The 24,770-nt window shown below is 50.1% G+C and overlaps 1 protein-coding gene and 1 non-coding gene across 2 annotated transcripts in view; one reads left to right on the top strand and one right to left on the bottom strand.

Moving 5' to 3' along the window:
* Positions 1-1,382: 1,382 nt before the first annotated feature.
* Positions 1,383-24,770, top strand: part of NEGR1 (neuronal growth regulator 1) — a 334,002-nt gene continuing 310,614 nt past the window's right edge. Inside the window, exon 1 of the mRNA XM_064147507.1 lies at positions 1,383-1,786. Coding sequence (XP_064003577.1) covers positions 1,617-1,786 — 170 coding nt within the window. The 5' untranslated portion in view covers positions 1,383-1,616. The remainder of the gene's footprint in view (positions 1,787-24,770) is intronic.
* LOC135177932 (U6 spliceosomal RNA) lies at positions 11,308-11,410 on the bottom strand. The gene has a single exon (XR_010303253.1). It is a non-coding gene; the product is annotated as a U6 spliceosomal RNA (small nuclear RNA).

Here is a 24,770-nt window from a genome sequence, read left to right as displayed (position 1 = left end):
GTTGTTGGGGGTACACTGAGGGAGGGTCTGCTGATGCTGGATCAGGGGGGAGAGGAGAGAATGACTACAAGCTAGGATGTCAAGAGGTGGATCAAGAGGTGGGCACACTGAGGAGTCTTCTAGCAGTTCTGGATGAGCGCCCGAGGGTGGGGGGAATCACAGAACTTTAGAGGCTGGAAGAAGACCTCCAGAGATCATTGAATTCAACCTCCCCTAGGGTAGTTCACACAGAAGTGCATCCATGTGGTTTTGAAAGTCTCCAGAGGAGACTCCACAACCTCTATAGACAGCCAGCTCCAGGGCTCTGTCACCCTCACTGCAAAGAAGTTTCTCCTCAAATTGAGGTGAAACCTTTTCTGTTCCATAGCTCCTTGTCTTGTTGCTGCTGACCACCAAAAAGAGATTGGCCCCAGCCACCTGACACCCACCCCTCAGATAATTGTATACAGTGATCAGATCTCCTCTCAGCCTTCTCTTCTCCAGACTAAACAGCCCCTGCTTTCTCTGCCTCTCTACCTAGGATGTGCAAACGGTTCTGGCGGAGAGCAGGGGTACGCAGCCCAGGGGTGGGGGGCGGCCTGGAGGTGCTGTTTGGGAGATGTGGGGGGACATTTGCCAACCGGGGGACACCAAGGGCGTGCCTGCTGGTTCTGGATGAGGCTGCAAACTGGGATGCGTGGGGGGAGGGGGAGACAACACGCATACACACGCAAGGGGACACCGTGGGGGACTGGGTGTCTGCCGGTGCTGAATGGACACCTGGCGTCGACTCCTCACCGGCCAACAGAGATGTCGAGTTGGGAACACACCGAAGGGGATCTGCCGCTTCTGAGTGTGCACTCAGGGTGTGTGTGGCGGGGGTGGGGGGAGGAGGCTGCAAATTGGGATGTCAAGGGTGGAGGAAGTGCAAATTGGGATGTAACGGGGGATGGGGTGGGACAGGAAGGGGGGTGGGGGTGGGGTGTCCTGCAAGGGCTGGGTAGGCACCGGGGCAGGGGGGAAGACACCAAGGGGGAGATCTGCTGGTGTTGATGCGTACTAGTAGAGAGGCTGCAAACTGGGACACCGCGGGGGGGAGGGGGTGTTGGTGGAGTGGGGAGGTGTCTGCCCTTACTGAATGGACAGCAGGTTTGGGGGCACGTTTGCTAACTGAGATGCCAAGGCAGTAGAGGGGACACGGGAACGGGGGGAAGGCGCTGGCTGCGCAGCCGGCAGGCAGCAGGAGGAGGACGGAGGCTGCAAAGCAAAGCAGGATGCTGAGGGGCGGGCCAAAGGAGGCCTGGGAGGGGGGGTGGGGAGTGGGGGGGTGTGCTGGGCGGGAGGGGGGGACCGGAGGAAGGCGGTGCGCATCCCTCCGCCGCCGGGACGGTTGCCAAGGCGACGGCTGCGTGGCAACGGGGGCTGGCAGCGGGGGCCACCCGCTCGCCGCCTTGCTTGGGCGAGCCTGGGTTTCTTCTCTACCCCCTTTCCTCGCTGGATGCTGCGTTGGCAACACCTTCATTGCCCACCCCACCCCATCCTCAGGACCTCGGAGCTACCCAGGGTTGAGTGGTGGTGGCGGTTGGTGGGGTGGGGGACAACATTTGGGTCGCCCCACAAGGAGAAGAAACGCGGAGATGGTGCCGCTGGTGCGGAGCTCCGGGGGCTCCCACCAGTGGCTGACGATTGTGGTCCTCGGTCTGTGCTGGTTTTTAAGCCCTGGGAGATTGGCTGCTCCTGGTGGAGATTTCCCTGGAGCCACCGTGGACAATCTGGTGGTCAGGAAAGGGGACACGGCAGTGCTTAGGTAGGACGCGAATCCGCGGGGTATGGGGTGATGGGGGGGGTGGTGTGGAACAACCCCACGGTAATCGTGGTGGTTTGGGAATGAGCCCATCGCCACTGCAGCATCCCCTCGAGAGGGTCTGGGGCTCGTGGGAATGATTTCATGGTGGCCATGGCGGTTTGGGAATGACCCCATCGCCACCTCAGCACCCCCCTAAGAGGGGTTGAGGCTCCTGGTGGAGTCCGTTTGAGCTTCGCGGGGAGCCCCAACCCCTCCAAGGGGGGATGCTGTGGTGGTCCTGGATCCCATTATGGTGCTGGAGCTGGTTTACCCCTCTGTTTAGAAGTTTGGCAATCATCTGCTGGGGAACACGATGCAGTTTTGGGGTATTCCTGCAGCATCTGAACATTGCCGAGTCTCTACGGATGGTCCTCAGGCTGAGGTCTCGGTAGTGGAGTGGTTTGTCATTTTTCTCCCCCTTTTTTTTTATGTGGCAAATAGGATTTGTATCCTTAAATTGCATCCTAGAGCGTAGCTCTGTTACTAATGCTGCTAATGAACCCTCACGGTGTCTTCACTCTGGTTGAGTGGAGCAAAAATTTGTTTACCAGCAGTCGTGCATTCACCTCCTCAAATCCTCCTTAATGATTTGTGGCTGTCAGCTCACTGCCTTGGTTTGGTCTTGTTTCCCCCCCCACCCCCACCCCTGATTTTAACTTTTTTTATTTATCTGTTGTACTTTTCTCGTGATTTTTGTACTTGGGGAGGAGAGGGGAAAAAAAAAACAACCCACATTTCCTGACGGTCTGGGATCACAGCTGGGTGGAACCTTTGCGTGCTCCTGATAAATCTCTCGTTTAACTAGCAGCAATTGAAGTTATAAACTCTCTGCCTGGTCGATTTTCCTCTTGGGGTGGCCCTAACTCAGCCCTCCGAAGTATTTTAGCCCTATGCATCTTTCATGACCCCTCAACCCCCTGTTCAAACACCACATGAGGTATTTTCAGCAGCAATTTCGAGCTGTTTCGGAGCAAGTCAGCCTTGCTCCTGGTGTAGTAGCTACAGAAAATTCAGTAGATGTCTATGTAGGGCAGCTGAGCATTTTTTTCCCCCTCTCTACTCCGTGTTTTGAGGTGTCCTGAAGCCCTCATGCTTTTCTGGAATTAGAGAATCCAAGGAAATCAAAATAAAGTCTGCCTTATTTGTGCTGGGAAGCTGCAGAGGAGGTAACTCGGCGAGTTGAGAGGCAGGGAGGACACTTAGCCGGCGCTAAAAGCTCATTGAAGCCCAAACAAATGCAGCTTTAGAGCTAGCTAATCACAACCAAAACAAACCCAAAGCGACCAGAAGAGAGTAATTCCTGGGGTTACTCTGGAGGTGCCCTCCCGGGGGGGTTCAGCCGGAGTCCAAGCGGCGCTGGAGGCCCCGCGACTGCGCTGGAGACGCGGTGGCTGCGCAGCTGGATCGGTTACATAAATGAAATTAGAGCCGGAGGATTAAAACCTTCCTTTTGCCTCGGGGTGAGGGCTGGGGGGTGGGCAGGCAGAGGATGCGTTTGGTGGAGAGATGCTGCTGAAGGAGACCTCAGCACTGCTCTCCAGCTCTGGAGCAAAACCACAGGAGGGGGGAAACATTTAGGGTGACATTTGGGTTTCCATCTCTCTTGCTCTGCTGTTAACTTTTCTTTCATTTCACCTGCCTCTGGAAGGCTTCTCTGGAAAACCTGAGTTCAGTTTGCAGGCTTTGCTGGGAAACCAGAGTTGATTTTGTAGGCTTCTCTGGCAAACCAGGGTTCATTTTGCTTTCGACTGGTGTCAGTTGGGGAAATGCAGGGTTACTGGGAGAGAAAACCCTTCCAAGAGAATGCAGAGGGTGGGTAGAGCTGTTAATCTTGGGTCTTGTTGCACATCATGACTGCTCTTCTTGGCTTTTTGCTCGCTGTGTGTGTCAAAAATATCTTTTGATATACACTCAGTTCACTACTGTTAACATCCTAAGGATCAGTGACATTTGGGTTTCCATCCCTCTTGCTCTGCCTTTAACTTCTTCCATTTCACATGCCTTTTGCAGGCTTTTCTGACAAACCAGAGTTCATTTTACTTTCAGCTGGTGTTGACTGGGGAAATGTAGGGTCACTGGGAGATAAAACCCTTCTAGGAGCACACAGAGGGTGGGTAGAGCTGTTTATCTCGAGTCTTGCTGCACACCATCACTGCTCCTCCTGAGTATTTTCCTCACAATTTGTAGCATAAATGTGTCTTAATATCCATTAAGATCAATGTTGAAGAATCAGAAGCTGGGTGTGCATCTAAACACAGCCCCCAGTCAGCTGCCATTTGGGTGTTACAAAAGGAGGGGTTGGTTGGGTTTTTTTTGTACCCCAGCTCTGTAGCCCTCAGCCCTTCTCAGCCACTGTGCACTGCAGCATCCAAAGTTGGTTGTGCAAGGCAGTTGCCAGGTTCTTACAGCAAGATGGCCATCAGCTCTCTTTTGCTGGCACATGTTGATCCACCTCCCAGCATCCAGCTTCTCCTGTTTAATCTGTTCTCCAGCAGCCAGGTCTTTAAAACTTACCTCCTTTCTCTGCTTGAAGGCAGCACCATGCCTGAAGCACTGAGTGTTCCCTCAATAATTGATGCTGGAGCACGGCAGCAATGTCCTTCCTTTGAGTCAGCATCTTCTGGCTGCAGGAAGGTGATGGTGATGTCTGTGATGGACATTCTGGGGGAGGCGTCACCCAAGCAGGGGATGTTGGGGGAGGCTTCTGCAGCTCCTGCTTGGCTCACATGCTCTGCTGGGTCTCAGGGTTGTACTGAAGCTCCTCAGAGCTTCCACTCAGGTGTTCAGCTTCATTATGCTGTGCCAGGCTGGATGTTAGGAGGAAGTTCTTCCCAGAGAGAGTGATTGGCATTGGAATGGGCTGTCTAGGGAGGTGGTGGAGTTGCTATCTCTGGAGGTGTTCAAGAAAAGACTGGATGGGGCACTTAGTGCCATGGTCTGGTTGTTTGGCTAGGGCTGGGTGCTAGGTTGGACTGGATGATCTTGGAGCTCTCTTCCAACCTGGCTGATTCAATGATTCTGTGATTCTATGGTTATGCATTTATGCATGCTTTGAGTGGCAATCAACGGGAGAAACAAGGCTGTTAATTTGGAACAGGCTGCCCAGGGAAGTGCCCAGATAGCCCCCATCCCTGAAGGTGCTCAGGAAATGTGTAGACATGGCACTTGGTGACGTGGCTTAATGGCCATGGCGGTGTTGGATTGGTGGTTGGGCTCAATGATCTTAGAGGTCTTTTCTAACCCAACACTTTTACAGTTCTGTGATGTGACTCTGTAGGTAAATCAGCAGTTGATGGATTGTTTTGCTCCTTCTTCCTTGCTCTTGTTGATCATCTGCAGCTGTCCTGGTGGGATTTTAGGAACTCCAAACATTAGAGTGGCCAAACCCCTATTCCAGAAAGGCCTGCACAGTTCCTCTGGACCTCCCAGCATGTCCAAAAGCAGGGTTGAAGTCTCAGTGTGGGGATGTCTGTGTCATTTGCACTCCCACCGCCCCCCTGAAGTGCTTTTTGACTTTGCTGGTATTTGGCAGGGTGGGGAATTTGCACTGAAGCCCAAGGTGGAAGTGTAGTGAGCAAGAGCCACCCCTGAGCTTTTTGCAGATCCCAGAGGATGTGGCAGATCCCTGAGGATGTGACATGCCGGGAACAGGTTTGGGTGATCTAGATTCAGGAACTGAGGTGTGGAGGTGACAAAGCAGGGTGCTGAGGAGTGGGATCCTGTGTTCAGCCACAGTAAAATTTAGTTATGGGTCTTGTTTTGAGCTAAAATATTAGGGAAGAGAATGCGTCACCTGCCTGAATGATGGAGCAAGCCAAGTTCCGGTCTCAGTCCTCAATGTCTTTGCTAAAGATGAGGGATAAAAACCTCCTTTGGCTGCTGAGGCTTTCCAGGAACAGCTTGAAGTGTTAACAGCAAGTGAAATCAGTAGCAGAGCCCATTTTGGAATGGTTAATTTGTATGAGAGTGGAATTAATCAGCTCAGCTCCGAACGCGGGCGGTGTTGATCCAGTGGTGGAGAAGAGAAGCTCTGAGCATTGCTCCCTACCCTGTTCTCCTGCTTGTCCAGGGCCTTCCATCACCCCTCGCTGCACATTGTGGGGTGGAGTGGGCACACTCCCTGTCCTTTGCTGCCAGAGCCTCCACAGTGCTGGTCAATGCTCTCTGTTCTCCTTGTCCAGACCCTCACAGGGGTGGTCAGTGCTTCCCATGCTCACCACTGGATCCCAGCAGGGCTGGACCACACTCCCCATCCTCACCACTGGACTACCATGGAGTTGGTCAGTGCCCTCCATGCTTACAAATCCCCATCAGGGATGCACAATGCTCTTCATCCTAAACAGCAGACCACCACGAGGCTGGATCATACTCCCCCCGCCCCAGCCCCTCCCCCCATCCTCACCACTGGGTGTCCATGGTGCTGGGTCAACACCTCCCATGCTCACCAGACCCCACTGGCGTTAGATCAGACTCTCCATCCTCATGATTTGACCCCCATGAGGCTGAATCATACTCCCCATCTTCACCACCAGACCACTGCAGGGCTGGAGCACACTCCCCCAGTTCCCTGGCAGCATTGGTATACTCATGGGTCTCCTCAACCCCAGGAAAGGGCCTGGATACCCACATGGCACCCCACATCTGCCACCTTCAGACAACCTGGCTGAACAGTTTGCCAAGGACATCCCTTAGCACATGTTTTGGCATAGAAAACATCTTATAACACAAACCTCTCATTAGGCAACATGCTCCTCATGATGATGAGTTTGTCTGTGCTCTCAGTCATTCAAACCTGGTTCCTCATCTTGCTTCCAACATGGGACTGACCATAGGATTGTTTGGATTGAAAAAGCCTTCTAAGGTCATCAAGTCCAACCATCAACCCAACACCACCGTGGCCAATAAGCCATGTACCAAAAGTGCCATATGTATATGTTTCTTGAACACCTCCAGGGATGGCAATTCTACCACCCCCCTGATCACCACCTGCCCTGATCCATGCAGTCTCCATTCTGTTTGTGGCACCCTTTGTTGGAGTTCTAAGACATTCTTACCACTAATTCATCTCTTTTAGATGGAAAAATAATTCTGGGAAGCTGCTCAATTTCAGGAGCATAATCCTGTCCTACACCATGTTCTTCCCAGGCAACCAGTTAAGATTTAATGAGGACACAAGAGGAAGGAGAGAGCAAGTTGTAAAAACATGGTTTTATTAAAGGAATAAATTGCTGGGTTGTAAACTGCCAGAAGTATGGGATCACAGGATCACAGGGCATCAGGGTTGGGAAGAGACCCTAAGAGATCAGCAAGTCCAAGCCCCCTGCCACAGCAGGACCATACAGTCTAGCTCAGGTCACACAGGAACACACCCAGACAGGCCTTGAAATTCTCCACAGAAGGAGACTCTACAACTTCTCTGGGAAGCCTGTCCCAGTGCTTTGGGACAGTTGAGAAGGTCCTCTTTGTGTTGAGTTGGAACCTCCTGTGATGTAGCTTCCACTCATTGCTCCTTGTCCTATCCCAGGGAGGGAGTGAGCAGAGCCTGACCCCCTCTCCTGACCCCCAGCCCTCAGAGATTTATAGATACTTATTAAATCCCCTCTCAGTCTTCTCTTCTCCAGACTAAACAGCCCCAGGACCCTCACCCTCTCCTCCTCAGGCAGTGCTCCAGTCCCCTAATCTTCCTTGTAGCCCTCTGCTGGACCCTATCCAGCAGATCCCTGCCCCTCTTAAACTGGAGAGCCCAAAACTGAAGGCAGTACTCAAGATGAGGTCTCACCAGGGCAAAGTAGAAGCAGAGGAGAACCTCCCTTGATCTGCTGTAGACACTCTTCTTACTGCAGCCCAGGATCCCATTGCCTCTTTGACCAGAAAGGCACATTCCTGCCCCATGGATAACTTGGTATCCACCAGATTACAGGGAAGAGCCTGAATTTCAGGCTGAGTTTCTCTGGTGACCCCTTTCCAGACCTGCTGTAAGAATAATCACCATGGGCTTGCAGACCATGGACGCAGCAATTTTGGTTGTTTTGAGGTGATAAATGCCAAGCAATTTTATGGAACCACAGAATTGTTTGTATTGGAAAAGCCTCTAAGATCCAATGATCTATGCATTGCATCTATCAACCCAACACCACTGTAGCCATTACACCATGCCCCCAGGTGCCATGGCCATGTGTTTCTTGAACACCTCCAGGCATGGTGACACCACCACCTCCCCAAGCAGCCTGTTCCAGTGCCTGACCACTCCTGCAAGAAAGAAATTGTTCCCAACGTCCAATCTAATTTGTTTTGGACAGGCACATGCAGATTCCCCCCCCTTTGGGGGCTAATCTGATGTCCCCTTGCTGCTGGTGGCGTGATGCAGTGGGAGAATTTGCCTCTGTAGCTGCAGCAAGAGGAGCTTCTGCTTCCATGGAAAAAGATAAAACCAAGAGAGAAGATACAGATTAAATAAAGAAAGAAAAGATAATTTCTCTCTGGTTTCCTGTGCTGATGCTTAGCTGGGTTCCAGCTGATGTGTGACAAGGCTTACTTGGCTTTGTAAGTGTAGAAATGAAACCCCAAGTAGATGTTTCCTAACAGGTCCTACAGACCTTACCTGCTAGTTGTAAACCTCAAATCCCCTCAGATGTGGAAATGCACAGATCTGAGGGTGATCAAAATGGATTTCTCTGTCACACAAATTTTCTAGCTTACATTTTATTAGTCTTAAAGCTCGTTGCTGCCAAAAGCTGCTTTACATGAAAGTCCTTTTCTGTTGTGTCATCATGGTGAATGTCCAATCTAAACCTCCCCTTGGACAATCCCAGGTATTTTCCTCTTGTCCTGTCAATTGCCCCTTGGAAGAAGAGAACAACCCCACCTGGCTCCAACCTCCTTTCAGAGAGTTGTAGAGAGCCATTTGATCTGTCCTCAGCCTCCTTTTCTCCTGGCTGAACAAACCCAAGTCCCTCAGCTGCTCCTCACCAGCCCTGTTATCCAGACTCTTCACCAGCTTTGTTGCACTTCTCTGGACCTACTCCAGCACATCAATACCCTTCTTGGAGTGAGTGGCCTAAAACTTAACCCAGTACTCAAAGTGTGGCCTCACCTGTGCTCAGTCCATAGGGACAATCACTGCCCTGATCCTGCTGTCACACCATTGCTGATCTAGACCAGGAATGTGATGCACCCACCCTTTTTTATCCTGCTCTGGAGAGGAGAAGACTTTGAGGAGACCTTGAAGTGGACTTCCAGTATCTGAAGAAGGCCTAGAGGAGGTCTGGGCAGGGAATATTGATAAGGTCTTGTAATGACAGGATGAGGAGGAATGGGTTTAAACTGGCAGAGGGAGGATTGAAACTGGATGTTAGGAAGAAGTTGTTTGCAGTGAGGGTGGTGAGACACTGGCACAGGTTGCCCAGGGAGGTTGTGGATCACAGAATGTGATTGAAGATCGAAGATCACATTCTGTCATTCTGTGATCCACAGACTGCCTGGATGCGTTCAAGGGCAGGTTGGATGAGGCCTTGAGCAACCTGTTCTAGTGGGAGGTGTCCCTGCCTGTGGCAGGGCATTGGAACTGGATGATCTTTGAGGTCCCTTCCAACCTAAATCGTTCTACGATTCTATGATTCTGTGATTTTTTTTTGCCCTAAACCTTGTTTACTGAGCTGTGTTATGGACTTGGACTCAGCACTGAGGCTACACCTTGAGTCCTTGGGTCAGTTTTGGGCCACTCACTCCAAGAAGGACGTCTTAATGCTGGAGCATGCCTATGATTCTATGATTCCATGGTTCTATGTCTGCAGCAGCTCCAGCCATGGCTCTGCTGCAGCGTTTCTTACAATGCTGCTAGAGATTTGCTGCAGACTGACACATGAGAATGGCCCAGCAGTGAATTTCACACAACTTGGGATTTTTATACCTGCAAAACTGTGAGGAAAAATTTAAAAAGTAGGTACATTTAAGGGAAGCAGAGCAGGTCTTTCTGAAATAAAGCCCACCATCAATCTATTTGCACAGAGCTTCCCTAGGCTGCAGTGAACAGCCTGGTGGTTGGACAGCCAAGCAGCCGTCGTTAGTCATAATTAAAACAAAGAGAGTCTCCAACTGTTAGCAGGAGCACTCAAAAAGAAATAACCTAGCTGTGGGGACCTTCAGTTTGGATATCAGGAACAATTCCTTTCCTGCAAGAGTGGTCAGGCTTTGGAATAGGCTGCCCAGGGGATCACCATCCCTGGAGGTGCTCAAGAAACCTGTGGCCATGGCACACAGGGACATGGTCTAATGGCCATGGTGGTGCTGGGTTGATGCTTGGACTTGATCTTAGAGGTGTTTTCCAAGCAAAACAGTTCTGTGATTAGCATAGATTAGCATAGAGTACTTATGGCAGGAGCTGTTTTGGTGCAGGTGTGTGAGGCTGAAGGAGGTTCTCTGTGTTTGTGTGTTTGCTGTGGGGTTTTGCTGTGCTGTTGTAAATACAGAGGGAGGGGTTTCAGTTCAGGACAGCATCTGTGGCACACCTGCTATATTTGCATAATGCAAGGCTGTCAGAAGCAGGCAGGAGCCCTCTTCCCTCTAAAAAAACACAGGCAGACATCATTTAGTGAACAGTTTGATGTCTTTGGTGTTTTGCTGGCTTCACAGAAAAAAAAAAGTGATTTTAAACTGAGCATAGGCTCATGGAACTGGTTGGGTTGGAAAGCATCTTCATGATCATCCAGTTCCAACCCTTTTGCCACAGGCAGGCACACCTCGCACTGGACCGGGGTGCTCAAAGCCTCATGCAAACCAGCCCCAGCCATGCACACCTCCAGGTGGGGACCTCCACAATGGAATCACAGAATATCTTTGGTTGGAGGGCAACATCAAGATTATCTAGCTCAACTTTCAACCCTGCTCTGCAAGGTCAGCACTAAACCATGTCCCTAAGCACCAGGTCCACACAGCATTTAATCACTTCCAGGGATGGTGACTCAATGAGTGGTCTGGGGAGACTACTCCAATTTGTGATAACAACCTCCCTGGGCAACCTGTTCCAGTGTTTCACCACCCTCCCTGGAAAGAATTTCTTCCTAATCAGTAGTCTAAATCTCCTCTCTTCCAGCTCAAAGCCACTGCCTCTCATCCTAGCACTGCAAGCTCTTGTGAAAAGTCCCTCCCCAGCTCTCCTGTGGACTCCATTCAGTTACTGGAATGTTGCTTTAAGGTTATGTTGCGGAGGAGTTTGTCTCCAGGCTGAATAGCTCCAACTCTCCCAGCCTATCCCCATAGCTGAGTTGCTCCAGCCCTCTGATCATCTCTGTGGTCTCTTCTGGACCCACTTCAACAGTTCCATGCCCTTCTTGTGTTGCAGACTCATGAGAGCAAAGGGGCAGAATCCCCTCCCTGTCCTGCTGCTCTCACTGCTTTTGATGCAGCCCATGGCTGCCTTCTGGGCTGCAAGCAACCATTGCTGGTTCCTGTTGAGTTTTTCATCACCTGACACCCCCAAGAAAAAAGATATGCAAAGCTTCAGGAATTTATGTCATCCTTGTGCAGGGGCCATGCTCATCTGCTCTGTGTCTGTAGCTAAATCCCCACCACAAAGCAGCTCTGGAGGCTGCTGTCCTCCCTTCCCGAGAGCCACATCCCACACAATGTGAATGCTCCTGCTAAATTTATTCCAGGTCTGAAGGAGATGCTGCAGAACTTTGTCCTTCCTTCCTTGGGAACAACTGACTGACAGCTTTGTGGTCCTGCTCTGCAGGACTGTTTGGGCTTCAACAGATGCTATTATGTGTGGAGGAGAGATGTTTCTTTAGAGCAGGGTTCCCATATGGAGCTCCAGAGCTACTGGTGTTGGTGGTATGGTCGTTTTGTCAGTCACCATCCCTGAAGGTGTCCAAGAAATGTATGGATGTGGCACTTTGGGACATGGTTTAATGGCTGTGGTGGCCTTAGGATGAAGGTTGGGCTTGATGATCTTGGAGATCTTTTCCAGCCCAAACAATTCCATGATTCTAAAAGGCTTGTGGGCAGGTTGGTGCTCTGAACTGGTGGGAAGCAAGACCTAGTAAGAGTTATAAATACCCATCTAAAGAAGAAAACAAGGCTTTGAAACTCCCATTTCTTCCTAATTGGGGAGAGGACCATCTGTAAGCTGCAGGTCTGGAGGCTCGCTGTGGCTTTGCTGCTGGCTACAGACTTAATGAGCTTAATGAAGCAAGGACAACATGAGGATGGTTCCCTCTGAGGAAACAGGAGGGAGAGAGGGAGGGGGACATCTCAAACCAAGTTCTGGTTGATGTAGTCTGGTTAGGATGTTTGTGCTTATGAAAAGCAGGCAGCAGATATCATCCACCCAGTGCTAAATCAGCTTGCCCTGGATCACAATGGCTCAGTGGCTCTGCAACCTCTCTGGAGCAGCCTGCCTGCCATCCTCACAGAAAAGAAGTTCATCCTTATGTTTAGGTGGAACCTCCTGGATTTTGGTTTGTGTCTGTTGCCACTTGTCCTGTCACTGGGCACCCCTGTGAAGAGTCTGACCCCCTCTCCTTCCCTCCACTCTTTAGCTCTTGTTAAGCATTAAGAAGATTCCCTCCCAGGCTCCTCTTCTCCAGCTAAAATCCAATATCTTTTTCAGCAGGACTTAATAAGTTGCCAGCTCAAGTGCTGAGATATCTAAGGAGAGATTTTCCTTCCATTTTGCCAGCTCTGGGTTTTAGTAACCTGTGTGGATGCTCGCAGTGACAATGTCTTACAGCTCTTCACGCTCTGGGGATCAGGAGCAGAGGAACAAGCTGCACATCCTTGTTCTCTCTGATTTTGGGTTGGTTTCATTCAGGAAAGTTTACTTTTTTCCTTCAAAGCAGCAACAGCAACACTCTGGGGAAGGGTTCAGGAGCCCAACGAGCTCTTGATGCAAAGCAGTATCTTCACTTAACTTCAATGTTTGGAGCTCAGGGTGTATTGCTGCAGCCAGGAGCTGCTGCCAGCAGACAGAACGTGATAGGGAGAGGCACTGCCTGGGCTGGGCAGCAGAAAGGCTCTGCCTTGGGCTTGCTTCTGGCCACATCAGGAGCACTGCCACAGCAGGAAGGCAGAGGTGGCACCTGGAGGGAGGACCAGCCAGGACAGGCAGCCCTCAATTGGTAACCTGTTAGTGTTGGGTTAACAGCTGGACTTGATGATCTTAAAGATCTCTTCCAACCTAAATGACTTCATGATTCTGAGTCCTGAAGAGTCTGATCTGGGGGGTTCAGCTGGGTGACTGTGGTCTCTGCACCTTCTGATGTTTCTTCATGGTCCCTTGCTAGTCTGAAAAGCTCTCAGTGGCTGTGAGTTACCAGCTGGTGGTGACTCAGTCTGCCGGAAGGTGTGGAATGTGTAAGCGCATGGCAGAGAGCCTGAAGTGCTGCTGGGAGCAGGGTGTTAGGAGCTGGAGATGAGGCCTTTTGGGGCGTGTGGCTCCTCTGTAGGCTCACTGCCAAATACCAAACCACCAAATTCTGAGTTATAGTTATCAGAAGGAAGTTCAGTGGGGGAGGGTGTAACTGAACACACTACGCTTGCTTGGTCTTCATGATGCTCCCTACTAGAAATATTCAACATGATCTGGACAGCCTGGAAAAGTGAGCTGAGGAGAACCTCATGAGCTTCAGTAAGGCGAAGTGCAAGGTCCTGCACCTGGGTTGGGGCAATCCTCCATGTCAATCCAGGCTGAGGGATGAAGAGAACTTGAGAGGTGCTGGTGGATGAGAAGCTGGACATGAAGCAGCAGTAGGCATGTGCAGCCCAGAAGGCCAAGAGCATCTTGGGCTACATCACAAGAAACCTGGGCAGCTTATAGAGGTGATTCTGCCACTCTGCTCTGCTGAGAACTTTCATGGAGAGCTGTGGCCAGCTCTGGGGCCCCAACACAAGAGAGACATAGACCTGCTGGAGAGGGTCCAGAGGAGGACCCCAAAGATGGTGAGAGGGCTGGAGCACTGCTCCTGGCTGAGAGAGTTGGGGCTATTCATGTGGAGAAGAGAAGGCTTCAGGCTCCTATCAGAGCAGCATTTCGATATCTGAAGGAAATCTACCCTGTGTCCAATTCTGAGCCACTCAATTCAAGAGAGATGTTAAGGTATAGGAACATGTCCAGAGAAGGGCAACAAGGCTGGTGAGGGGCCTGGAGCACAGCCCTGTGAGGAGAGGCTGAGGGAGCTGGGGGTGTGTTTGTCTTTTGTGTCACAAATCTGAAGGACTGAGGCCTTCTCTGCAAGATAAATTATAGAATCATGGAGTCAACCAGGCTGGAAGATATCACCAAGCTCATCTGTCCAACCTAGCATCCATCCCTATCCAGGCAACCAGATCATGGCACTAAGTGCCTCATCCAGGCTTTTCTTGAACACCTCCAGGGACAGTGACTCCACCACCTCCCTGGGCAGCCCATTCCAGTGCCAATCACTCTCTCTGACAACAACTTCCTCCTAACATCCAGCCTAGACCTGCCCTGGCACAACTTGAGGCTGTGTCCTCTTGTTCTGTCCCTGGGTGCCTGGGAGAAGAGACCAACCCCACCTGGCTACAGCCTCCCTTCAGGTAGCTGCAGACAGCAGTGAGGTCACCCCTGAGCCTCCTCTTCTGCAGGCTGCACACCCCCAGCTCCCTCAGCCTCTCCTCACAGGGCTGTGCTCCAGGCCCCTCCCCAGCCTTGGTGCCCTTCTCTGGACACATTCCAGCACCTCAATTTCTGTCTTGGATTGAGGGGCCCAGAACTGAACACAGCACTCAAGCTGTGGCTTGACTAGTGCTGAGTATAGGGTAAGAATTACCTCCCTTGTCCTAACATTGGCTCTCTTGGCCACCTGGGCACACTGCTGGCTCATGTTCAGCTGCTCTCTACCAGCACCCCCAGGTCCCTCTCTGCCTGGCTGCTCTCCAGCCGCTCTGTCCCCAGCCTGCAGCGCTGGTTGGGGTTGTTGTGGCCAAAGTGTAGAACCCTGCTCTTAGCCTTGTTAAATCTCATCCCATTGGCCTCTGCCCATCCAACCAGCCTGTCCAGGTCCCTCTGCAGACCTTCCTACCCTCCAACAGCTCCACACCTGCTCCCAGCTTGGTGTCATCTGCAAACTTACTGATGCTGGACTCAATCCCCTGGTCCAGATCATCAATAATGATATTGAACAGAATTGTACCCAGCACTGATCTCTGGGACATACCACAAATGAATCCAGCTGTGGTCAGGCACTGGTATAGGTTGCCCAGGGAGGTGGTGGAGTCACCATCCCTGGAAGCATTCCAGAAATGTGTGGGGATGGCACTTGGGAGTATGATTTAATGACCATAGTGGTGTTGGGTTGACGTTTGGAATCAACAACCTTGGAAGTCTCTCCCAACCAAAGCAATTCTCTGATTGTGTGTCTCAAGTAGCTAACTCCATCAGGTCCAAAAGCAATTGTTTCAGTTATTCTGTTCCCAACCACCATAATGCAGCTGGTTTTAATGAGAGATATGGAGCAGATGAACTAAATTGGTTAAAAACTAAGCACAAGTGTATGAGGATGTCTGAGAAAGAACTCAACATGATCAGATTGGCTGATGAAGTATTGAGTTAGCTCAGTTCTGTGCTTTAACAGGCATGGTGGAAGATCTCATCTTGGATGGCAGTCAAAGGTGCAGTGATTTTATGAGTTGGTTTGCTGCTGCTGAAATAATACAAAATAGCGTGGTGATTTAACACTTTTTTCTCTGCAGGAGCCATAAATATTATATAGCTATGTAAATAAATATATAAATAGATCCATAAAATGAATATAAAAAGCAGTTACAAATTTAATGTGGTAGTACAATATATTCACACAATTCCAAGTTACCAAATCCCAGCATGAAGAAGGTTGGAAAGGGCCTCTGAAGATCATCCAGCCCAAACTGCCTGCTAAAGCAGGGGCACCCACAACAGCTTGCCCAGCATCACCATGGCCAGATGGGTTTGGAAGCTCTCCAAAGAAGACTCCACAACTTCTCTGGGCAGCCTGCTCCAAGGATCCACCAGCCTCAAAATCAAGATGTTTCTCCAGATGGAACCTCCAGGATTCCATTCTGTGCCTGTTGCCCCAATGTCCTGCCACAGGGCATCACTGAGAAGATTCCAGCCCCACCCTCATGACCTCCTGAGGTGTGTGGTTTCATGGAGTGCAGCTCCCTGCACTGCAAAGCCCCTCTAGGGAATGGCTTTAGGATCACAGGTATGAAAGTGTTCTGTTAAATGGCTCAGGCTGAGCTCATGGTGAACCAGGTTGTCCTCCCAGTCGCATATGGTCATAATTCCAATGTCATGGCGGGGGCTGCTTCCTGCACTGCAAAGCCCCTTTAGGGAATGGCTTTAGGATCACAGGTATGAAAGTGTTCTGTTAAATGAATCATAGAATCATAGATTCATAGAATCAACCAGGTTGGAAGAGACCTCCAAGATCATCCAGTCCAACCTAGCACCCAGACCGATCCAGTCAACTAGACCAGTGCCTCATCCAGTCTTTGCTTCAACACCTCCAGGGACAGTGCCTCCACCACCTCCCTGGGCAGCCCATTCCAATGCCAATCACTCTCTCTGTGAAGAACTTCCTCCTAACACCCAGCCTATACCTACCCTGGCACAACTTGAGACTGTGTCCCCTTGTTCTATTGCTGGTTGCCTGGGAGAAGCTCATGGTGAACCAGGTTGTCCTCCCAGTTGCATATGGTCATAATTCCAATGTCAAGGTGGGAGCTGCTTCCTGGTGTGATGAGATTTGTAGCTGAGGTACAAAGATTGGTCCCCTCCCATCTGGTCAGTCGGATTTGAATTACAAGGGAATGTAGCAAAGAGGAATGGATCTGCATGTCCTGTGCCTGGGCACCACTGACAAGAGTCTGGCCCCATCCTCTTGCCCCTCACAAGTCACTTTGCTCTTGCTGAGTGTTGCTCAGCTCCCCTCTCAGGCTGCTCTTCTGAAGGCTCAACAGCCCCAAGTCCCTCAGCCTTTCCTCCTCACAGAGCTGCTCCAGGCCCCTCAGCAGCTTGATTTAATTAATTAAAAGTGTTTATCTCACTAGATTTACTTCGATGTGTTCTGCCATAATTACCTTGAATTTACCACAGGAATTCTATCACTAAACTGGCCAAATCAGGTGCTTTAAAATGTGCTGGAGGGCGAGAAGGGTTGAAGTGTTTCGCCATCTAGTTGCTACTTTAGGTCATCTTGATATTAGTTAAATTGTATTGCAGCACTTGAGGCAAACCCAGTTATGATTGGACTCACCAGGGCACTTGTAATCACCCTCCCACTTCATTCTCTTAATTCTGGCTGAAGACAGTTATTAAGGAAATCTAAAATTAAAGATTAAAAATGTCATTGAAATGCCAATAGAAACAGTGTGTGGTGGTGGTGGTGGGGGGAGGCTGATTGAGCTGATGCTTTAGTTCAGGCACTGAGGGTCTCTCTTATCACAGCTCCTGGTTTATGAAGTGTAAACAGCTCACAGAATGACAGAATTGTTTGGGTTGGAAATGGCCTTCATGATCATGAACTCCAACCTTCAACCCAACAACACCATGGACATCAAAGCATGGCCCCAAGTGCCATGACCAAATATTTATTGAACACCTACAGGGCTGGTGACTTCACAAGCCCCCCAGGCAGCCTTTTCCAGTGCCCTTTCTGCTAAGAAATTTCATAGAATCATAGAATCAGTTAAGGTTGGAAGGGACCACAGGGATCAGCCAGTTATACTCCCCCTGCCATGGGCAGGGACACCTCACACTAGATCAGGCTGGCCACAGCCTCATCCAGCCTGGCCTTAAACACCTCCAGGGATGAGGCTTCCACCACCTCCCTGGGCAACCCCTTCCAGGCTCTCACCACCCTCATGTTGAACAACTTCTTCCTCACATCCGCTGTGAATCTACCCATTTCTAGCTTTGTTCCATTCCCTCCACTCCTAGCACTACCTGACAGCTTAAAAGTCCCTCCCCAGCTTTCTTGTACCCCCTTCAGATACTGAATGGCCACAATAATTTCATCTGGGAGCCTTCTCTGCAAACTGAACAGCCCAAACTCCCTCAGTCTGTCCTCACAGCAGAGCAGCTCCAGCCCTCTGATCACCCTCATGGCCCTTCTCTGGACACCTTCCAGCACCTCCATATCCCTCTTGTCCCAGGGGCTCCAGAACTGGATGCAGTACTCCAGGTGGGGTCTCCCCAGTGCAGAGCAGAGGGGGAGGATCACTTCCTTCGCCCTCCTGCCCACACTTCTCTTGCTCCAGCCCAGGATTCCCTGACCAGTAGCATGACTCTCCCACCACAGAATTGTTGAATCACACAACTGTACTTGGAAGAGACCTTTCAGATAATCAAGTCCAAAAGACTGTGGGCCTAAAGCTCACAATCCCACCATATTCTGGCTCAGACAGAATGTCCCATGAGATTCTCCCTGATGAGGAGAGGCTGAGGGACCTGGGTCTGTTTAGTCTGCAGAAGAGAAGACTGAGAGGGGATTTAATCAATGTTTATCAGTATCTAAGGGCTGGGGTCGGGAGAGGGGGGTCAGGCTCTGCTCACTTGCTCCCTGGGATAGGACAAGGAGCAATGGATGGAAGCTGCAGCACAGGAGGTTCCAACTCAACACAAAGGGGAATTTCTTGACTGGAAGGGTCCCAGAGCACTGGCACAGGCTGCCCAGAGACGTTGTGGAGTCTCCTTCTGTGGAGCCTTTGAAGGCCTGTCTGGATGTGTTCCTGTGTGACCTAAGCTCAATTGTATGCTCCTGCTGCGGCAGGGGGGTTGGACTCAGTGATCTCCTTGGGTTGCTTCCAACCCCTGACATCCTGTGAGCCTGTGATCTTGGGGCAGCCCCAAGATGTACATCAACCCAAACATCTTATTTATCCCAATTTAGTATCCAAATGCAATTTGCAGGCTAGATTTTATCTTCAGTTCCAGCACCTCCCTTCCACTGGAAATGCAACATAGAGAAGGTTCATGCAGATATAAAATAAGGAATTGAATGCAATTAATTCAATTAATTCTACACTCATTTCCAGCCTGTACTAGACTCTCTGCTGTGACAAGAGCTGTATTTGGTCCTTTCTTCCTCTGCTGTTTAATAGTCTCTGAATTAAAAGTCTGGTCCAATTTTCTAGTCCAGTTGTTCCCAGCCAAGCTGAAGCTTGTCATAATTAGGTCACTTTCATAACATATTTACTCATCACCTGGTCTCCTGTGAATGTGACCAAACCTCCTCACCCATGTGTTGGTGACCTGTTCCTTCACCACTGGACATTTTCTCATCATCTTCTTCCCTGATTTGAAAGTGTGCAGAGGTCAGGGACAGAAAAGCAAAGTCCATCAACTACAGAGAAAATTACATAGCTTCTTTTTATTAAGTTCAGCTTCTTAGGACCATGGGATCTGTACATGTGGTTTGCACAGAACGTTTTGCAGGACTCTGTGGCCCCCCATAACCACTACCCACAGCACCTGAATATCTAATACTGCCTTCAGTTTTGGGCCCCTCACGCCAGGAAGTGTTATTGAGAGGCTGGAGTGGGTCCAGAAAAGGGCAAGGAAGCCTCTGAAGAGTCTAGAGAAGAGCTGCTGAGGGAAATGGAGTTGTTTAGTCTGCAAAGAGAAGGCTAAGGAGAGACCTCATTGCTATCTACAACTCCCTGACAACAGGTTGGAGCCAGGTGGGTGTTGGTCTCTTCTCTCCACTATCAGGTGATAGTAGGAGAGAAAATGGCCTGACATTGTGCTAGGGGACATTAAGGCATGGAGTGCTGTGTCCACTTCTGGAGCCCCTGATACAAGAGGGATATGGATGTGCTGGAAGGCATCCAGAGAAAGGCCACCAGGATGATCAGAGGGCTGGAGCTGCTCTACTATGAGGAGAGGCTGAGGGAGTTGGCTGGTTTTACTCCCAATGTGTGTTTTTCTCCTGTCCCTGTGGCCTCCAGTCCCCAGCAGCAGTGCTCCTTTTCCTCCCTATCACCTATTCCCCCATCAGTGTCCCCACCATGAAGCTCTTCATGTCTACAACACACATTATTCTCTTTATGAAACCAGGAATAATCCTGAGCACTGCAGATCTATTGGGCACTTAATTAAAACCACTCTTAAAACACCCCCATTCCTGTGGGTCCTGCTTGTTTCCTGGGGTGGTTTAGGTAAGCGAAGTGATTAGCCAAGGAGAAAGTTGGTTTTTTTTTTTTCATATACCATTGTTTACCCTTAGCAAGTTTGCTGCTGATACTGAGCTGTGTGGTGCAGCAGACATGCTGGAGGGCAGGGATGTCATCCAGAGGGACCTGGAGAGGCTGGAGAGGCGGGCACAAGCCAAGCTCATGAGGTTCAACAAGATCAAGTGCAAGGTCCTGCATCTGGGTCGAGGCAGCCCTAGGCACAACTACAGGCTGGGCAGTGACTGGCTGGAGAGCAGCCCCGAGGAGAGGGACCTGGGGGTGCTGGAGGATGAGAAGCTCTACGTGAGGCAGCAGTGTGTACTTGCAGCCCAGAGGGCCAGCCAGATCCTGGGCTGCATCAGAAGTGTGGCCAGCAGGTTGAGGGAGGTGATTCTCCCCCTTTACTCCGCTCTGGTGAGACCCCACCTGGATCACTGCAACCAGTTCTGGAGCCCCTGGGGCAAGAGGGATGTGGAGATGCTGGAGTATGTCCAGAGAAGGGCCACGAGAGTGATAAGAGGGCTGGAGCTGCTCTGCTGTGAGCACAGAGTGAAAGAGTTGGGGCTGGAGAAGAGGAGGCTGTGAGGTGACCTGCTTGTGGCCTTCCAGCATCTGAAGGGGGCTACAAAAATCTGGGGAGGGACTTTTTAGGCTCTCAGGGAGTGACAGGACTGCAGGGAATGGAGCAGGTTCAGGCTGGACACGAGGAGGAAGTTGTTCAGCATGAGGGTGGTGAGAGCCTGGAAGGGGTTGCCCAGGGAGGTGGTTGAGGCTCCATCCCTGAAGGCGTTTACGGCCAGGCTGGATGAGGCTCTGGAGAACCTGATCTAGTATGAGGTGTCCCTGCCCATGGCAGGGCAGTTGGAACTGGCTGATCCCTGTGGTCCCTTCCAACCCTGGCTGATTCTATGATTCTATTCTATGATTCTGTGGTTTATCCTTAATTTGAATATGATACTTCTGGAATGTCTGTCTTGGAAAGCACAGCTTTTAATATTTCAGACACATTCAACTACGTTTGCTTTTTACAAGATTAACCAAGTGAAGGATCAGAAGGAACATTGTTTTGAAGTGCTCACAGAAATAATGCTTCTGTAGAGCAGTGGAATGCAACAGCAAGAATGGTTCAGTGCCTTTATCTCTGTGACTTCAAACACAGAATCTCCAAATCCCAGCCTGCTGGTACTGGGATAGGACCTCCAATCTTCATACAGTTCAATCCCCATGCTAAAGCAGGAGTACCCACAGCAGCCTGACCAGGAGGATCACAATGCACAGCTGGGTTTGGGAGCTCTCCAGACAAGGAGACTCCACAACCTTTCTGGGCAATCTGTTCCAGGGCTCCAGCACCCTCACAGGAAAAGTTTCTATATCTGCTGAATCCTCATGCTCTGTGGGGTTGTGGTAGACCTGGGAGCCACACAAGTGCCTTGTCTATACAGTCATAAGACACCCCAAACAGTTGCTCATGTAGCCCCCTCCTGGTCGGATGGAACCTCGTGGGTCCCAGTTTGTGCCCATTGTCCCTTGTCCTGTCACTGGGCATCACTGAGAAGAGTCTGGCCCCATCCTCTTGCCTGCCCCCCACAAGGTCCTTTAGCGCTGACTGAACATTGATCAGATCTCCTCTCAGGCTGCCCTTCTGTAGGCTCAACAACTCCAGGGCTCTCAGCCTTCCCTACTCACAGAGATGCTCCAGACCCCTCAGCATCTGTGGAACCTCCCCTGGGCTTTTCCCAGTATTTTCCTTTCTCTCTTCAACTGAGGAGCCCAGAACTGGACTCTGTTCTCCAGCTGTGGCTTTCTTTGGGCAGGGTAGAAAGACAGAAGATCTCCCTTGACCTGCTGCCCACACACTTCTTAATGCTCCTTTGAGCAGGTTGTAGCTCTGAATAGAGCCAAGTCAGCTCAGGAGCCAAAAACCTAACACTGAGCAAGTAGTAGGAGATACTCAGGTGGTCATTCATAGAGTCCAAACAGTTATTTTGATGTCCTGTTTGTGGTCATCCAAGCTGCTTATGATAGCTGTGATAAATCCTGAGGAGAAAACACTTTCTCCCTAAGACTACAGGTCATACAATCACAGAATTCTTCTGCCAGACACCCAGGGACAGAACTCTTCTGTCAGCCACTCAGGGACAGAACAAAAGGACATGGCCTCAAGCTGTGCCAGGGCAGGTTCAGGCTGGATGTTAGGAAGAAGTTCTTCACAGCAAAAGTGATTGGCATTGGAATGGGCTGCTCGGGAAGGTGGTGGAGCCCCCATCCCTGGAGGTGCTTAGTGCCATGGGTTAGTTAATTAGAAGGTGTTAGGTGATGGGTTTGATGTGATGATGTCAAAAGTCTTTTCCAACCTGATTAATTCTGTGATTCTAAATTATCTGTCTTGGAAAAACCCTCTATGGTCAAGTGCAGCCATCAACCCACCACCACCACCATAGCCATGGAACCATAGCCCAAGGTGCAGTGTCCCCATTTGAGGGGATAATTTTGGGAGTGCAATGCTTAGAGTTGCAAATGCTTAAAGCAAAACCAAAGAGCAAACAAAACCCGGACTGAAAGCTTTGGATGCTTGTTAAATAGCAGCACATTTGAAATTCTTCTGATTCAGTGTGGGGAGGCAGAGGGGAAATGGAATCAGTTTGCATCTGAGGGTTTTTTTGTGAACCTTTCGAGTCCTCAGCTGGAAGAGAACATGTTGGAGCTGTACAAAGTGATATTGTAAATGCTGCACAATGTTTCCTGCTGATCAAAGTTTGTGTTACCCAGAATACAGCTTCTGTGCAAATGTTTGCTGTCTTTGGAGAGGACCCAACACATTATTCAGGAGTCAGAAGCAGATAAATTATAATATCCCAAGCATATCTACCAGGGAGAAGCTTGGGTGCAGAAGAGCAATATAAATACATTCAGAGAATCATAGAATTGTTTGGGTTGGAAGAGACCTTTAAGATTAAGTTCAATCATCAAACCAACACCACCATGGCCATTAAACTGTGTCCCAAAGAGCCATGCCCACAGGTTTCTTGAATGCCTTCAAGGATAAAATCTCCACCACCTCCTTTGGGTAGCCTCTTCCAATGCCTGACCACTCTTGCAGGAAAGAAATTCACAGCAGAGTCAATGATTCCTTTTTTTTATCTGCTTCAGAATGTTACAGAATCACAGAATGGTTTAGGTTGGAAGGGACCTCAAAGATCATCCATTTACAAACCCCTGCCATAGGCAGGGACACCTCCCACTGGAACAGGTCACTCAAAGCCTCATCCAACTTGCCCTTGAACACCTCCATGGAGGGAGGGAGCATTGACAGCCTCCCTGAGCAGCCTGTGCCAGTGTCTCACTACCCTAACATCCAGTTTCAATCTCCCCTCTGCCAGTTTAAACCCATTCCTCCTCATCCTGTCATTACAAAACCTTGTCAATAGTCCCTCCCCAGCCCTCCTCTAGCCCCTTTCAGATACTTCAAGACCGCTCCAAAGTCTCCTCAAAGCCTTCTCTTCTCCAGGACGTGGAGCCTCAACTCTCTCAGCCTGTCCTCATAGCAGAGCTGCTGCAGCCCTCTCAGCATCTTGGTGGCCTCCTCTGGACTGGATCCAACAGCTTCATGTCCTTCTTGTGTTGGGGGCTCCAGAACCACACACAGGACTCCAGGTGGGCTCTCAGGAGAGCAGAGCAAAGGGGCAGAATCCCCTCCCTTGCCCTGCTGCCCACACTGCTCTTGCTGCAGCCCAGCACACAGTTGCTGTCTGGGCTGCACTCACACTGCCAGCTCATGCTGAGCTTTTCATCACCTCAGACCCCCAGGGCCTTTTCCTCAGGGCTGCTCTCAGCCATTCCCCACCCAGCCTGGAGTTGTGCTTGGGATTGTGCTCACCCAGTGCATATATTTAAGATCATGTATTTGAGTACATGTATGTGCTGCATAACAATCACAGAAGCACAGATTGGTAGGAGTCAGAAGGAACCTATGGAGATCAAGTCCAACCCCCCTGCCCTGGCAGGGGCAAACAGAGAAGATCACACAGGAACATGTCCAAGTGGGTTTGGAAAGTCTCCAGAGATGAGGATTCCACCATCTCTCTGGGCTGCCTGCCCCAGAGCTCTGTCATCCTTAAATAAAGCATGTTTCTCCTTATGTTTGCATAAAACTTCTTATGATCCAGTTTGTGCCCATTACCCCTTGTCCTGTCACTGGGTCCCACTGAAAAAAGCCTGGTCCCATTCTCCTGACACTCATCCCTCAATTACTCATCAGCACTGATGAGATCCCCTCTCAGGCTGCTCATTTCCAGACTAAACAGCCCCAGGTCTCAGACTTTTCTCCTCAGAGGGATGTTCCTGCATCCTCAGCACCTCTGCAGCTCTAATAACCCACATCTAGGCCTGTGCGTTGGCACCATCAAGAGCATTCTGTGGCCGTCCTTCTCTTCTCTTCTCTTCTCTTCTCTTCTCTTCTCTTCTCTTCTCTTCTCTTCTCTTCTCTTCTCTTCTCTTCTCTTCTCTTCTCTTCTCTTCTCTTCTCTTCTCTTCTCTTCTCTTCTCTTCTCTTCTCTTCTCTTCTCTTCTCTTCTCTTCTCTTCTCTTCTCTTCTTCTTTCTTTCTTTCTTTCTTTCTTTCCTTCTTTCTTTCTTTCTTTCTTTCTTTCTTTCTTTCTTTCTTTCTTTCTTTCTTTCTTTCTTTCTTTCTTTCTTTCTTTCTTTCTTTCTTTCTTTCTTTCTCTCTCCCTCTTTCCCTCTTTCTTTCTTTCTTTCTTTCTTTCTTTCTTTCTTTC

Source organism: Pogoniulus pusillus, chromosome 8 (genome assembly GCF_015220805.1).
Source record: "Pogoniulus pusillus isolate bPogPus1 chromosome 8, bPogPus1.pri, whole genome shotgun sequence".
NCBI classification, from domain to species: Eukaryota; Metazoa; Chordata; class Aves; order Piciformes; family Lybiidae; genus Pogoniulus; species Pogoniulus pusillus.
The sequence above is the reverse complement of the archived record's forward strand: the minus strand, read 5'-3'. Positions and strand labels throughout refer to the sequence as shown.